The 17,145-nt window shown below is 41.2% G+C and overlaps 1 protein-coding gene across 6 annotated transcripts in view; it reads right to left on the bottom strand.

The window, feature by feature from the left end:
* Positions 1-17,145, bottom strand: part of EYA2 (EYA transcriptional coactivator and phosphatase 2) — an 89,096-nt gene that overhangs the window by 12,629 nt on the left and 59,322 nt on the right. For 5 of the 6 annotated variants that reach the window (XM_053958974.1, XM_053958972.1, XM_053958973.1 and 2 more), the window contains 4 exons: positions 15,739-15,916; positions 13,943-14,070; positions 13,388-13,471; positions 1,069-1,158 (listed from right to left, as the gene is read on the bottom strand). In XM_053958974.1, coding sequence (XP_053814949.1) covers positions 1,069-1,158; positions 13,388-13,471; positions 13,943-14,070; positions 15,739-15,916 — 480 coding nt within the window. The remainder of the gene's footprint in view (positions 1-1,068; positions 1,159-13,387; positions 13,472-13,942; positions 14,071-15,738; positions 15,917-17,145) is intronic. The other variant, XM_053958976.1, reaches the window with a different exon arrangement.

The following is a 17,145-nucleotide window of genomic DNA, read 5'->3' as shown; positions in this document are numbered from 1 at the left end:
TTCTGTGCCCTCATCACAAACTCCCTCTATGAGAAAAGTTGAAAGAGGAAAAATCTGTCAGTTCAGGTGCTTGTCTTTGAAAGGAAATAAAAATTCTCAGCAAGTGAAACCTCAAGACTGCAAAGAGCCAGGTGGCAGGAAAGGTTGTGCCTCCCCTGACAGAGGGGACCACAGTGCAATCAAACAGTGAAGGAACCAGAAATTCCCACTGAACTCCTCAGGCACAGAAAAAGTTCTCTCCTTTCACCTGGCACAGAAACAATTTTTTCCTTTTTCAACTGAAGGGAAAAAAAAAAAAAAAGACTACAGAAATCTGCCCAGGGATGCCAGGTTTTTTCCTTCTCCAAATGCCTCCAAGCAGAGTTTTGATTCCAAGGTGCCCAGAGCACAAACCCCACCTTATGACTCTGTACCTGATCCATTCGGGCTGAGTGCTCTGACTGCAGATGCCAGCACATTTCCATCACTGCTGTACAGCTGCTCCTCAGCATTCTGCCAGCATCACTCTGCCTGCTTTTTACCACACACTCAAAAGGATTTTTGCTTTGTATGAGAGATAGACAGGTCTAACCATATCACCAGCAAGAAAAATTCTTCCTCTTGGTCTGTTACATTAAAACTCCCATAGTTTCATCCTGCAGTACTCCTGAGCTTGAGCAGACCTCCTGCTCTGTCTGTCTGTGCAAAACCTTCCTCAAGAACAGAGCAACATTTTCAAAACCTCTCCTTTGGCTCATAGCTAATTGTTGTCTGCCCCCATAGGATCTATGCTAATTTAGCTGAATAAAGTTATTAAATAGCAAATGTCAGGAGAAGCAGCAGCAACGTCCTCATTATTACATTTAGTAAAGCTCCAAAATACCATCATTGTTAACTGAGTATTTAGGAAAAAAAAAAAAAAATCCTGAACAGAATGGAGGTGCCAAACGGATGTTTCCAAAAAGCCAACTAAGGTCCATTTCTCTGGGGTCAAAAATAAAAAGTTTCTTGGCCAAACCCCCCCAAGTTTGTAGATCACATGCAAATGATTAGAGAGAAAGATTTTAAATAAAATAAGCAGCCACATACCTCGAGGTCATTGAAGAAGAGATGTGTGTCTGCAAGGTTGAAGATCATTTCTTCCATCATGAGACCTATCCTCACAGACGTTGTGGTGTCCTGTAGGGAGAAAACCAGGTTTTTTCCATTCACTTTGATTTTCTTTTTTGGGGATAGGAGTGGGGGGTGGGAGATCTTAGACCAAACCCAGGATCTACACATTCCTATTTCTTAAGATACATTTATTAAAGTAATTTTACTTCCCAAGTGTATTTTAACATTAACATGATTTTCCCATCCTTACTTTTGCTCCCCTAGACGAACAAATTCTGTCCTTTGAAGGGTGTCTGTGACTCACCCTGACCACTAAGAGCCCACACACTTCAGATGATATAAAGATCCTTTAAACACCTGAAACTATGTGAGAATTGCTTCAGTAGGTTAGACAAAAAATTGATTTCCAACAGCATCATTAGTGACTGGTTAGGGGGTAGCTACCCCCGACATGCAGAGGGTGATTCTTTCCTGACTTGTCCTTCAAAGTAGCAATTCCATTCCCACTTATTTACCAGCATCAGCAGAGTTAAAACAGCCCCATCCTACCATGTAAACACAATTATAACATGATAAAATCCTTGTCCAATACAACTATTGCTGCTCAGGACAGCAGGCTTGCAGAGCCTCAATTGCAGCCCCAATGGCAGCTACACCCAAATAACAACATTGCTTTAAAAAAAACAAATAACATAAAATTTACAAAAAAAAAATAAAATAAAAAAAAGACAAGACACAGCACAAATTCAGGACCTGTCACTCCAGCTGGTGTTGGGAATGGCAATGCACCCAATGCCCCTGACTGTGCCCATTTGCTCCCTGTGATTCTCCTGTCCCAGCAGCTCCCATCCCAACCACGTGTGGGTCTCAGCCCCTCCCCAAGAGGGTCCCAAACTGCTTCCTGAAAGGGAAGGACATGGTGCAGAAGCTCTGGCTGCCTGTAGCATTTTTAAACCACTGAAGTGAAGATGCATGTGCTGGCAGCTCTAAAATATCTTCTGCACCTTCATAAGCACATTTGAAACTTCTCACACCCAGATCCTGCTCCTGCCAGCATCAGTGACAAAGCCTTTAGTGAATTCTCCTGGAGAAGGATGATGCTACCTGCAGCTCTACTTAAGTCAGTTTGGTTAATTCATCCTGGAAAATTAATGTTTTTCCCTGTTGAGACACCACTGAACCTGTGGAAGGGCTGTCACTTCACTGCCCCACCAAGTTAGCAAGCCAACCACCCCTCCTGACCCCAAACAACGAACCTTGTTCCTAAATCCACAGCAAGAGCACAGAAACACAGTGACACCAACAAAGTTACCAGCAGTGCATTTTCTTATTCATTAAACAGTTCAAAAACAGAAGCAAAAATAATCTGTATTTAATTTGATAAACAGTCACAGCACAAAAGCATTGTGCCTGTTCAAAATGAACAACAGCAGAAAACTTGGGAAAAGCCCACATTCCCACAACAGAATTTTCTTTTTGTTGTTAATTCATCTTCAGTAGGTCAGGCATCTCATCTTGAGGTATAAATCTGCCTTGCTTTAGCATGCTGTGTGACTTCAGTAGAGGAAACCCACCCACTTAAACAGAGTCTCTGCTCTAATTTTCTGCAGATTTCTGTGGATCCTGTTATTGTATGACAGGACAACAATGAATTGACTGAGGGGCTCTAACAGGGAGGACAAAGTAGGGAGGGTGAGCACATTTCAATCAACCTTTGTGGCAGACACTGCTGACATGGATGGTGTACTACACACCGAGCTAATTATTACACATTCCTAGTGAAGTTCTCTTTAATTAGAGCAGAATGGCTGCGGTTTCAGCCATGTGTGACTCACAAGCACTGTGCCCATTACACAGAAGCTCTGTCACTCACGTTTAAACATGCTTGTTGCTGTCCCAGAAACAAGGGCACTGGCTCTGGGCTGAAAGTAAAAACTCCAACAGACTTGCCTTGAACATGTCTCTCATTTCCAGCCCCAAACCTGCTCCCCTGATGAGGCACAGGGACACAGATCTAATCAGGGCATTTGACTGTGGCCCCATAGGAACAACACTGAATCAAATTTTACTACCCAGGTGTGGTTACACAGGGGAACTGTTTTGAAGAAAATATGCTGCTAGGAAGAAATTATTTTGTAAAATGGTTTTTAATGAAGCAATTTATTTTTATACATTTCAAGGATCATTAGCCTTTAAAACTCTTTCAGGAAATCTCATTGGTTGCTATCTGTCATTTATCCTCTAAGTTTCATTTTAGCTTTATTGGTATTAATCACTAATGGGGAGTAGGAAACATTTCCACAGTGTATGAAGTTACCTTCTCTTTAAGTAAACAATATGGAAACCAAACTGTAGATGGGGGGGGGGGGGGGGACCTCTTTCTCTTGAGATACAGAATATGATGGAATGAAAACAAAACAGAAAAATGTGCTTTACCACCCAGAGGGGAAGTCATTTGGGGAAATGATTTGGCACCACTGCTTCCACAGTGTGGACATTTCCTCCACAGCAAGGCACAATTCCAAGTCTTAAAGAGGCTGATAAAGTTGTAAGGCCAACCAGCACTCCCAGTATGACAGAGGTGTCTAGAGGCCAGGGCTCCTCCAGCAGTTATTTATTTGCATTACTGTAGCATCTAGAAGCACCAGCCCCAGACTTGAACCCCATTGTGCCAGAGGTTGTGCCCACCCCGAGGAAAGACACAGTTGCTACAGCTGTCAGTTCAAGCAGGAATAAACAGGAAAATCAGGCTGACAGAGAAGCACCAAAATGAGATCGGTATATCCAAATTCTCTGTACAGTGTGTAAATAATCAGGAAGAGGATTATGAAATTTGTGTGAAGAAGCTGATGGAGTGCTCTTCCTAGGCACAGAAACCCTGTGCCACTAAAGGACATCTCTGTGCTGCCAGTGGTGCCCTGGTGGACTGTGAGTGCCCACGTAGGAGCAGTGTGAGCTCAGCAGAGCAATGTGAAGCTCCCAGGGATCCCTGCTAACGTCCTTCTGCAGGAAAAGTGTGCCCAGGAGCCCTGGGAACGAGTTCCTGACTAACACATCCAGCCAATGCTTCCTGATGCACGTGAAGCCCAAGGACCACGGACAGCTTGAAATCAAATCTCCTCCAGGAACCACTTTTTGCAATGAAAACAGATTAATCTAAAAACTCAACTCTCAGTGCTTGTTTAGTAACTTTAGAAGAGCGAGGTCCTCCCTCTGCTAATCTAGAGTCATGCTTTCACAAACAAGGACAATGAGAGGCAGGGGTGGAAAACAGGCAATAAACTCCTTTTGTAAATAAAACTTACAGCAGCACAGAGTATCCCCACATGCCTCATCTCTGCCATGCTCCATTGGTGGAGTTTCCTTCAGGGTCAAAATGAAACAGCCCCACAAATTAGTTTTAGTGCAAACCCCTGGTGCTCAGACATGGCAGACCAAGCATTCCTGATCCTCCCATGCACAGCCTGAACAGCTGCCTCCCATGGAAGCTTGGGGGAGACAAGCATCAGGAGGGAAGGGGTCATTCTGAATTATTCATTCCTCAATACACCCTTCTCAACACACCCTCCACCTCCTCTTCTAAAGAACAGGAGTCACAGTTTCAGAATTGTCCATTTCTCCTTAGGAGAGAGAACTAAGAGTTCTCTCCTACTCTCCCACTCCCCACTGCTGCTTCATAAACAAGTGATCAAAACATACAAAGAGCAAGTCCTTTCTGAACATTTTGATCAGAAATGTTTTCTCTAAAGAGTACCCTTGGACATGTCCCTGCTGTTTCTGACGGGCTACTGCCCACTGCTGGCAATGGCCACACCTTGTGAGTGAGGTAATTTCCACTCTAAGCGAGGCACTGCCAGCCCCCAGCTCCACATCCACTTGCTCTGGGGAACTTGTGCTGCCTGTTCAGCACATATTCCTACTCGAGGAAAACATGGGCAGCGACAGCAGCCTGTGGAACATGTTGTAAAGGAAGACAAAAGCACCCATTTAGCAAGGAGAGCATTTTTTTTTTATATCCCAGTGGCACAAGCTCACACATTGGTTGCCTGTGTTGCTCTTAGTTTGGCATTGTTTCTAACCCTTGAACTAGTTCTCTACATTTGAAGTGAATTGTGTTTCAAAAATGACAAATTGTGTTATGTCCTCTGAGCTATTAACACCTTGCTTAAAGTTAATTTCTATTTCAGTTTTCATTTTTAACCTTCGTTTCAAGTAATAATATGACAGAAGATTGCTAAAAGCTTGTTGAACAGCCTTCAGTTTGTCTTGAAGACAATTTCTATGAAAACTGAGGGTGAGCAAGCCAATATTTCCCTATGACAGCAGTGGGAAGGTAGATCTGCTCACACCACATGAAACTCCCACTACTCTGTATTTTAGCAGAGCAAAGGGAATGCAGAATGTGCAGAGCCAAATTAGCTTTAATTGCTGCCAGGATGTTGCAATGTGCGCTGTGTTGGCCCCGGAGCCTCTCCAGGAGGTGACCTGCACAGAAGCCCTCACTGCCAGAGGGGCTGGCTCTGCCTCCACAGCAGCCCTTGGGCATTGAGCCACACTCAAACTGCACCACCAGCACCTTCCCAAAGGGCTCTGCATTAAAACCACCTTCCCCCAGATCTCCTGGAACACGGACATTGATTTTTCATACACTGCTTCTGCTTGCCCTAAGAATATGCACTAAAAAGACATGTATTTGTTAACACCTGCAACTAATCCAAGCTGCAAGTCCACAGCCAGCTCTCCCTTCCTGCACACTGTCATCCTGAAAGGAAGAGGGAAGCAGACTTATCTCTGGCAATCTCTCAAGTGCAAGTCACTCCAATCCTGGATCCAAAGCCCTCTCCAAGCCTCTGCCTTGCCCTGTTCAGACTTGCAGGCCATTAGCAAAGGGGCAAAGCTGGCTCCTCTGAGACAGATAACAAATCTGCTTGTTGTCTGACTCTGCTTCTCCTCAGCAACGTGACAATTAACTCGACATTCGAACTGTCAGGACAAAGTCGTTCTGAGCGTGGATCTTGGATTCAGACACCATCACCTCCCTTAAAAACCCCACCAAAATAAAGCCCTAGTATTTAAAACTAATCAGTCCTTTTAAATCCCTGCCAAATACCTATTTATGCCCTGAGCAAATAATTACTTTTCTACAAGGAAGAAAGTATTAATTAAGAGTATTCATCAGACTCCTATTCTATAGGGTTTATCTGCCACAGGTGTCAGCCAGAGGTGAGAGACGGATTAGTATACAATCAAGGGCCTTCCAAGTTAAATCTCCTCCTTGTGGTTATCTGTTAATAACAAAGTTGTCACCCAAAGAAAGAATTTAATAGTTTTAATTGGGTTTAATTACTTGGAAACGCCTGGAAAATGGACCAGCTTGGTTGTAGCATTAAAAAAAAAAAAAAAATCAAAAAAATTCAAAGATACAAATACCAGGGCCACATGTTTGAACAAAAAAAAAAGTCTGTGAGAATAATCATCCTTTCGTTGTAACATTTTATACCTCGGTCAAAATTTGAGACATGAACAAGACTTTCCCAGAATAATGGGAAATTAACCATGTGCATGAGTTCTAGTTCAAGTAAATTCATGTCTTTTTCAGGAAAAAAACACATTTCACTCTTTTACTAGCTACACCTAAGTAGCTTAGCTTGCAATTTTATCTCTTTAATAACACAGGCTACAGCACACTGAGCCTCTCAGAGCTTTCCCAGTGAGAGTGAGTATTTGTGAGAAAAGTTGTTTAAAGTAATGAAAGTAGCTGAGGACCCAAAAGCCATTTTCAGCAGTGATTTACTTAAGGGACTACACTTCAGGCTTTTTTGAAAAGGACTAACCCTTTTCAAATGGAACCTCACAGTTTTTCAGGGTCCAAATTTTTTTCCCACCAAAATAAAGACATTGTTTATGAAAACACTGTTTCATCCAGGTTTATTAGACAATTTACTGAATTTAAATGATTAGTGTCATAAGACAGCACAGTGTGACTTTGTGGGAAGTCCATGATGGAGAGCAAATACAGAGCAAATAGAACTGAATCCCTTTCTTCAGACACCTTTTCATATTCACCCTTCCTGTGATTTAAGGGGCACTTCTAAATGTTCTGTTTACTGAACAACTCCTTTTACTGTCATGTCTCTTCACATATGGCTGGAAATTGTTCCAATAACCAAGTGGGCACACAGGTCACTGAATCCTCACATTTAGGGTCACACAGAGGGTGAAAAGGCTCTCCTCCCTCTGCAAAGGAGCTATGCTTAGGGACAGGCAGCAAGGACCACACTCATTTATCCAGGGTCTGAACTCATCAAGCCTGAAGTGGGTTCCAGTTCTGTGGGAATACTGTACTTAAATACAGGTTAAAAGCTGGGCCTTGATGCTTGAGGATAAATGGGAATTATTTTTATTTAGCAACACAAAAGGTTCATGACCAAAAACCTACAAGTAATTTTTTTTTTACTGTACGTGGCATGCATTTCAGAAAAGGGAGTGGAATTTAAACCAAATTAATCTTCATTTCCTTTCCCTCAACACAGGAAAGTCACTGTACTTCTATATGAAAGCCCTTGATAGCCCTGTGAAAAACACAAAACTTCTGGAAAGCTTGGTGGAAACACATCATGGAGTGTAATCCTCAGCACAATAACGTATTTTGCACATGCAGCTTCCTAAAAAAAGTCATGTCCCCTTGGTTTTCCAAACTTTTCCCCTTAAAACTTCAGTCCCAATTCAACCATACTGGAAAGCAGGTTCCCTTTCCTCGAGCTTGTTTAATAACCCAGCATTGTTTCTGATATTTATTTTATGTCAAAAATAATCCTTTAATCGTCCCAAATGCCACGTGTGCAGTTTGCTCAGAACCTCTCCTGCTCCCCTAAGCTCCAGGACAAGAGGTTACATCCACAGGAGCTCAGAGCATCTCTGTGCCCACCTCCAACCTGCTGGGATCTGGTTTTGCTGCTCCTGCTGCTGCTTCTCACCCAGATGATAAACACAGATGTCTGCTCCCGAAATACACATTTGAAATAATCAAATGGCTGGAATTATTTACTCCCTTCTCTCCAATAATGAGCTAAATAATTGATATAGCAGCATGTCTAAAGTAACAGACTTCTTTATTACCTGCAGTGATTGAATGCTTCTTTAATTTAACTTAAAAAGGCATTAAACACAAGGTTTAGCCTCCAGTGGGTAAAAAAATCTCCAACTTCCTCAGAAAATCCTTTCCAAATTGTATTCATCTTGACTTAATCCATGATCTACTGAGTGAATTAGGCTGTATTTGTTTTGAAAATCTATTTTATGGAGTTCCAAGGGCTGTGTTTTCCTTAGGAAGGGCTTATTCTGCCTTTCTGACCAGGATGCCTGCTAGCAGCCCTCAGCATAGGCCTCTGCAGGTTTTTAACGTCCCAAGGTGCCCCACACATATGACTAACAAAATGTAAATAAACACAGCTGAGCCAGTAAGAAATTGGAAGGTTTTCTCATTAAAGAAATAAAATAAACAGATGTCCTTAAGCACTTTGGCTCATGTTTGTCAAAGGAATGGAAAACTCTCAGATGTTTGAACAGCAGTCGTGATATAAGGCCACATCTCAAGCGAGAGAAGAGGGAAAAAAGCGATGCCCTGGCACTCAGAATTAACTAATAGTTCTCCAGGGAGGCCGCTTTTGATTTGAACCTTAGCGACTTCTACAAATAGTTTTTAACAGCCCAGCAATAAAATGGGGTTTTATTCCTTCTCAGTTTGTAAAGTAGTAAAGGACAGACTTGGCCATTAGGAGCATGAATCACCAGCAGATTTGATTAAATCCCCATGGTGTTTCAATCAGGTCCTGGCTTTAGGGTCCTGTGAGAGAACAAAGCAGGGAAAAGCAAAAGCTACTTGAAGCATTCAGTGAAACCAGGGAAGGGGAAAAAAAAGAAATTAAAAAATCAAACCTAGGGTTTTACAAGGATCTCGAGTAGAGCCAAGGAGGAACTTTTCAATGACTTTTTTTTTTTTTTAAATTGGAAATTATAATTCATTCAATGGAAAACTTCTCATAAGAACATGTAACAGCCAGTGCAACTTTTGAGGAATAAGGTTTCTTAGATCCACAACATCACTTCTGGTGAGAACAAGACAGTCCAGTTCACAGCCAGCATACAGCAGCTGTAACATTTGTTCCAGTGCTAGAAAATCATATTTATGTCCTGTCCTCAACTGGGCCAAGCAGAAACTTCTGCTACTCTCTCCAAAAGGTCCTGCTATGATTGGTGGATCCTCTCCTGGGTGTCTGCAAGTCTCTCATCAGAGAGGCCAAGCCCATGTTTGCATAGGCTGGAAAGCTGAGGGCTTTTCCTGTCTCACCCACACCTGTCTGCTTATGGCTTGAGTAAACCTCATGCTGCCACTTCTGAAACACAAAAGCATTAAAAAAATGTGGCTGTCACAGAAAACCAGCCTCTGCTTCAAACAAGCATCTCTGAGGCACACTGCAAGCCCTCACTGAATGCAGAGGGGCTGCTCCATGTAAAGCAACCACACAGCCCCAGCTCCCAGGGCCACTGAGTCCCACAGGGGAGCTACACTCCTTCCACTGGAGGTTAAACAGCACCCGGAGCCTGCCTTTGCATGACTCTGATTTTAAACCGGGACATAATGTGCTTTACAAATTTTTGCAGTATGTTAATTTCTTAACTTGAGCTAGTTCCAAATGCTGAACAATCTCAGAAATTGTATGGCTCTTGCAGGGAATTTTATAGATCTGAACTCCCAGGTATCAGCAGGCACTGTCAAAGTGCTGATAAAGATCCAACACAATTCAAGAATTTAGACTGTCCTATGTATTCAAATCTCTAAGTCCAGACTAAAATAAAATCCTTGTCATTTGATTCCAGGATTTTGGAGCATCTTGCATATCAAGATGAATTTTAACTCCAGTTTTTACTTTACTCACAAGTCATTTGGACACTTCAATACCAAGAAGTGATGCAACGCATAACAAGAATACACATTCTTGGAACAATACAAAATACTAAGAAAAGGTACTGGCTTCACAGAGCTCCCTCAAATTAGGGAAAACAACACATCCACTGCTCCCTTTTTTTCTTGATACCAGTCCTTCGAAAAGCATGAGAATGAAACCACAGTATAATACTTGAACAATAATTTCTGCATCTCTTTCAGTCTGAGAAATTTTAAGGCTTAGACAACACAGGTTATGGAACAAGCTTGCAAATATCCCAGTTGGGGAAAGAGGAATAGAGTCATGATTATTTTTGGCACAGGACTGCAGGCAATCTCCTCATATTGTTTCTGAATTACTACCACCAAACGAGTCTTTCTGTGCTCAGCTTGCTGTGTCAAACAAGTCCCTTGACTTTTACCCAACTCCTGTGAAAGCCCAGCAGCACTGGTTTGGATTTTGAGCCATTTTCCCCCACTGTGTTCAGTCAGTGATCTGGGGGACAAATCTTTGCTGACATGGCCAAGCCTGCAGCCATCTCCCTGTGGAGCAGGAGCTCCATCACACACACCTAAGGGATGAAAAAGGCTCCATGGACACCACAAAAGCCACAAGGGTCTACATCTGCTGAGGTCTCTAGGCACATGGTAAATATTCTGCACCCATACAGTGATCAGAAACCTGCAGAACAGGTTTTACAAATCCTCCTGAACATAATACCCAGGGTTACCTGCCTCTGGAACTTCTGGGGAGTTGCCTTTTCTTGTCACCCTATGGCACAGAAATTAAGACCAAATTTCTGATGACTCTGCAATCCATGGAATACCAGCTAAGGGTTTAGGAAAATAGGACAAAAAAGGAGCAGCCTAGGCTGGGCTATTCGTTCATGCTTCAACTTTTAGTAAATTTTGGGGTTTAACTGCTATTGGTGCCGTGGGCAAAGTGTTTTCTAAACATCTGAGAGTAACTCTCAATGCCCTGAGGAGGCCATAGGTATGTTAAGAGCCACAGAGAAAACAAAAAGAATTTTCATATGAAGTCAGGTCAGAAAATAAGCATTGAAGCATTAACCATTACTAACATGACCTTTTGTGAGTTATTTGTCCTCTTTTTTTCTAATTTTTTGGACAGCTGCCTGTTGCTGCCATCACCAATGACGGGGCAACACACACAATCAATTTGTGATTAAGTAGCAAAAGAACACAGGAATTTAGACCCAAATCTCTAAAGCTGTGGTTGGTGTTCCTCCTCCCATCTTTCAAGAAAAATCACCCCAGAAAGAAGTGTTATTCTTCAGCTTGAGCAACTTTAAAGACTAATTCTTTGAGCACCTGCAGCTCCACTAGTGCTACAGACAGGATGATACTGGCAGATAAATGTTGGCCAGGGGATGGTCAGGATCACATAAACTCACACCTTTTGTGGAGGAAGAAATAGTGAACCAAGAGCTCCATGGGTGAGATTTAATTATAAGCATATGCATGTCTAATTACAGGCATGTGAATTCTTTTATGGAGAATTTTGGTTTTGATACTTAATTTACTTGGAGATTAACGCTTCCTACACTACTGAAGTAAGAGATTCTGAACCTATTAACCTCTGGCTGCTTCACTTGTACTTGATAGTTTTGAATTGTGCTACTATTTAACAGTTCCCAGGACAATCTGTCTGAGTGTACTGTATTTCCCTCTTGGTTTAAGTTCTGCTCCAAAGCCCACCAAAGCCTCTGGTTGTCTTTGGATCAAGCCACCAGCCTATAATACTTTTATAAGTATTATAAACCATTTCCCTTACAGGAGAGTCCTGAGGAATTTAATACTGATGAAAGAAATGAAGAACTGCAAAGAAGAAAGTCCTTCTAGAGAAGTTTCTCAAGGAACCCAGCGTAACTCAATAGAAAAGGTGATTGATTCTTCCAAAAAAATATTCCTGTTCATTTCATTCTCCAAATTAGGATAAAGGAAACAGCCCACAGAAGCCCCCATACAGCAGATTCCAACTCTGCACCCTCTAAATGTGTGCAGGAGGCAGCAGGTGAAGGCATCTGCTTCAGAGGTTCTGTGCTAGCACAAAGTCAGCCCATTAAGGCATTTCTCCACATGAATTCAGCAGCCCCTACCCAAGGCTGAGCTCGACCACAGAGCAGATCTGCACACCCTGAGTTTGCTTCCTGATCCTGCCTAATTCTTTCTGGTGTTTGTAGGCAGTAGGTCTGAGCTTACACATGCACACCTCGTTCATTATGTTCTCTGGGAAAAGTCACCACTTCAATTACCTTGTACAACATGGGTCTGGGTAAATCCCTGCTTGGAAACACGTGCTTGGTTTTCAGAGGGTGCTGCTAGAAGTGTTAGCAGCATTCCAAGTGCTGCAGTAGACTTCCACACCACAAACACCATTTTATATCCTTTACAACTGTGCACATCTAACAGTGAACAATAAATCTATCTTACTAATTACACATTCAGCTTGTTATAGCCATCATAAAAAAGTACAGCTGGTAAAGCCATGAAATGATGTCAAATCATATTTCTGCTTTCTGGAGAGAAGCTGGGTTATTTTCCAGTCTCCTGATGAAGCTGAGTGCTCAAAGCCATGTGTGGAAACAGCTGCCAACTATGTCATCCACCTTTAATTAGGTAATGATATTGTCTTTTTTCCTACCCATTTAAAAGTGTTTGACATTCTGTAACTCAAAGTGACTTAGGTGTTTTATCACAAAAAGCTGCCTTAGGAAGAAACTGAAGCACATGGTACTAAATCTGAAAGCCAGTGTTTTCTCCTTAGCAGCCAAGTTCAGGCTGCCCAGCCACAGTTATCTAAAAAAATGGAATTGCCTGTATTTCAAAGAGAGCATCTCAAGTATGGTCAGCTAAGTGTATTTCTGAAGCCCCCTTAGAAATGTGAGCTTCGGCAGCATTGTGGGAAGCACAGCCAGTTCTTCATGGCAACCCAGACAGAGGAACACAAAATCTCTCTTAGAAAATTGTCTGAGATTTTTAAGAAAACACTGGTGTAACAAAAGAAGTGTTAGCTTATTCAGGCTGGAGTTAATGGAGTCCGGCTGCTGGATGCCTTCTCTTGCAGATGACAGACACTGGAAGAACATCCCAGCAAGTGGCAGCTGAACAACACAAGTTTGGAAAAACAAGAGGATACTTGCAACATGAAAGGGAGGTAAATTAAATTTTCACATGTTCGGAGGAAATAGCACAGGACACGTTTATACAAATATGTCTGAATAAAACAGGCAGCATCTGTTTGAGAAGCTGGCTCATTAGCTGCCCCCACAGTTCCCGACGCAATTTGGCTGGACAAGCAGTAATGCTAAAAAAATTAAATTTTACCTTCCCATATCTGGATGCAAAGGTTCCCGTGAGTAAGGAGTGAAAAATAATTATCGTCTCATCCAAATCCCATACAAACACACGCTGTGATGACAGATGGGGTGGAAAAAAGAAATATAGTTACATATTAAGCAACTGCAAGAACAGGTTCAGTCAGGAAATATGTCCTGTTGGACCAGAGATTTTTAAGATCTCAAGCCATTTGGAGCACTGACTGGATGTTTTGTGAAAGCAGGCAAAATGAAACATCAGGAATTTTGGAACTGCCATCCCAAGAGCCTGCTCTCCTAACAACCACAGAAATCCCCTGCTGCCTATCAAGTCAGGGGAACAAAACATCAGACTTACAAAAAGCCCAAAGGAAAAAAAAAAAAGGGTACATATGAAGAATAGTTTCAGATGTTGATAACACAGAAATTGAGAAATTGTTTTGACTACTCGTGCCTGCAGGTTCCAGTTGTATTACTAATTTTGTTCTGTCTCTTGGATTTGCTAACAGAGGCAATTGTTCATCTTTGCTGGATGTACCAAAGGAATATAAATTAAAGTTATTACCTCAATCTCACTGTCAGCAGTAGGGGAAGGATCGTTGCTTCTTTTTGACCGGGCTCGTACCTTGCCATCTGACCCTCTGTGATGTCTGTCTGTCTCTACATCTTTTGCTGGTGTTGTTGAATATTCCCCTATTAGGAGAAAGAAATTCCACTGTAAACCTAAATTCTGCATTGTGAGCACAAAACCTTTTATGGAAAAGTAACACAAACACTGTGAAAACACCATGAGAAAATCTTACTCTTTTCACACCAACAGCTAAAAGTGTAAGAGAAATAAGTTTTAATTCCTAAGATTTGTTAAAACAATTTCAAGAATCACCAAAACCATATATATAAAACATTTTAAAAAGGACACGTCACTTCAAAAAATCTTATCAAAATTTTCACTGGAAAGAAAAGACTTTTGGAATTTTACTTGCCCCCATTCTTTTAAAAGATAGAAATTAGAAAGCAAATAGAAACGGAATCCAAGACAAATTACACTTCTGAACTTTTTTTTCAAATCTTTTTGGTTTTGTTTTTTTTAATTTAATGAATGCAAATGATTGAAAAGATACTTTCAACATCAACTTTTATTTAAAAATACAAACTAACCTGTTAAGCCTTACCCCATTTCTCAGAGAATAGTATTTTAGAAATAACTGAGAAGACACAGTTAAAAGCAAACTTCCCATGTATAAAGGATCTGTTTTGATTGGCTTGAGTTTCAAAGATCTGTCTTGGTTTCACTCACCTTACATTACAAATCCTTTCCAAACATATTTTTCTTTACACCTTGCTAAGTTGTGGCCTCTGCAACTTCCTAGAATAACCATACTCTTCTTCAGAGAAGCTGGGATTGTGCCTAGGAAGCCTTTTAGAAATTATCCTTTCTCAAAAAGGCTGAGATAAGATCTAAGGAACGGAAAATCCTCCAACTGCTTTTAGAGCAGTCTGTGATCACTTCTTTTTAAATAACAATACTAGTTTATTTTTCTTTTAAAGCAACCACAGATGTTCAGATTTGTTTTTTAAGTCAGCAGACCTTCAGTGGGTGTGTACTGTGATCATCCACAAATTGTGTGGTGTTTTATATAAATGTTATTGCACGCCAATGAAAACTACCAGGGAAGTGATATCTAAAGATTGCTCTTGAACAGGACACTGGGGGATCATAATCCACCAGTAATTCCATAAACTACTTAAGCTTTAAAACTTTAAAAATTAGGCATTCAAAGAGAGGACACAAATTTTGAAGCTTTTTTTTGGTGTGGAATTCATCTCAAACTTTCATATCAGACACACAGTTTGTGTAGATTTTTTAAAGAGAGACTTTCTCTTGATGTTGCTTATGAATGCACAATATTACATGTTGTTGAGAGAGGTGAATATAATCCTTGACAAAGATATGGGCTAAAAAGTCCTCAGACACTGAGGAAACTGAGAATTTTTCAGAGCATGGCTGTTTGTTTTGAATTCATTGGTACCCATGCCAGCCCTCGGTACTGCTCTGGGGTTGGTATGTCATTGTCATTGTCATTGTCATTGTCATTGTCATTGTCATTGTCATTGTCATTGTCATTGTCTTATCTTCCCATACTACCTTAGAGAAGATCAAACCTCATATACTCACAAAAACAACACAGGATGGTTTTAGAGAGCTTGGACATTCCCATCTCCTCCCAAGCCCCTGTGTAAGAACCGTTCAGTGCTAGAACACCTGAGCTGTAAATAGGTATTTTAAAAAACTCCAACAACAAGATGACAGCATTCATGTCTCCACATGGCTGAGGCTGGCAGCACGAGAGAGGCACCTACCAGAGAGTGATTCTGTGCTCTGGCTGCTGATGTTGTGGGAAGACTCCTGCAGGGAGTAGGTGGAGGTGGGGATGGCCGAGGGGCTGATGCTGTTGGCAGACACGTACGGGGAGCTGTAGGACGAGCTGTAATACTGAGAGTACTGGCTCTGAGGGAAGCTGGGATACGAGGAATAGTCCTTGGAGGGAGAAAAAGAAACATCTAACTCGCATGTACCTGGTTTTACCTTACAAACAAGTAAGCCACCACAAAAGCTGTGTTACTTGCGCACGCAGCAAGTCACGGCTCAGGAATATTTCACTGAAGAACTGCGTTTCATTCACTTAGGAAATTACATTTCTGCTTCTCACAAATATACTCCTATTTTATTATGATAGACTAACCAACAAGAGGTTGGCGAGTTTTGGGTTTTTTGATAGGATTTCAGTTATCAGTGCTGACACATTTTATATTACAGAGTTTAACAATTTTATGTAAGAGTGAAGTAGGGCGGCTTTCTGAAAAGGGTCATGATGGAACACAATCTTTGTAAACAACAAAACACCAAAGAAATTGCAAGAACAAAATGAATAACTGGGTGAGGGAAGGAGCAAAACAGGCTTCATTTTCCCCTGATCAGCAACATCTTCTGATCAGCTGTTAGGCTAAAAAAATGAAAAGAAAGTAGCAATTATTTTTTCAGCAATGCTCATGACAGTCTGCCCAACTATCTCAGCAATAAATAAATGCCTGAGTGATCTTGCACACCTACAGAAAAATGAACTAAAAATATGAGGTGCAAGTGACCTTGGGGAGCTGAGGTACCACAAAACTCTTTGCTGTGATTTTAAGACTCCCAAAGAAACCCCATACCATTATCCTTGTATGTTTGGTGGGGTATTGCTAAAAGCAGGACACTAGAAAACATTATAAAATGCATCTCTGAACAAAATCAAAGCATAAAAGGTTTAATTTGTTTCTTTTTGTTTTAATTGCAACCTCTGTCCTTGTCCATTAAATTTGCTTTTCCAGATACAGAACTGTGTTCATGCTCTGGGCATTGTCTTTGAGCAGAAGGCTTTTATTTCCTCAGAAATTATAATTAGCCACTGGTATTAAATAAAATTAAATAATAAGCAGTCTTTAGAAAGACTAAAAGCACTTTCCTCCTTAACAGCTTACATCTTTGTCTGTGACAGCTATTTCATTAACTTTCAGTCACCAGGGAGCTCTCAAGAACAAAGACTCAGATTGTCATAAGAACAATTAGACTGAAAAATAAATGAGATAATTTCATTGTTTTCTCCTACAGAAGATTACAAAATAATGAAAAAAGCCCAACTTTTCCCCCTGCTTAGGCAACCTCCATACTTTAATCAAATGCACTTCTATCAGTAATGCTGATGTTTTAAGCCCAAACTGAAGCAA

Source organism: Vidua chalybeata, chromosome 17, assembly GCF_026979565.1.
Source record: "Vidua chalybeata isolate OUT-0048 chromosome 17, bVidCha1 merged haplotype, whole genome shotgun sequence".
NCBI classification, from domain to species: domain Eukaryota; kingdom Metazoa; phylum Chordata; class Aves; order Passeriformes; family Viduidae; genus Vidua; species Vidua chalybeata.
Note: the sequence above shows the minus strand (reverse complement) of the source record. Positions and strands in the feature narration are given on the sequence as shown.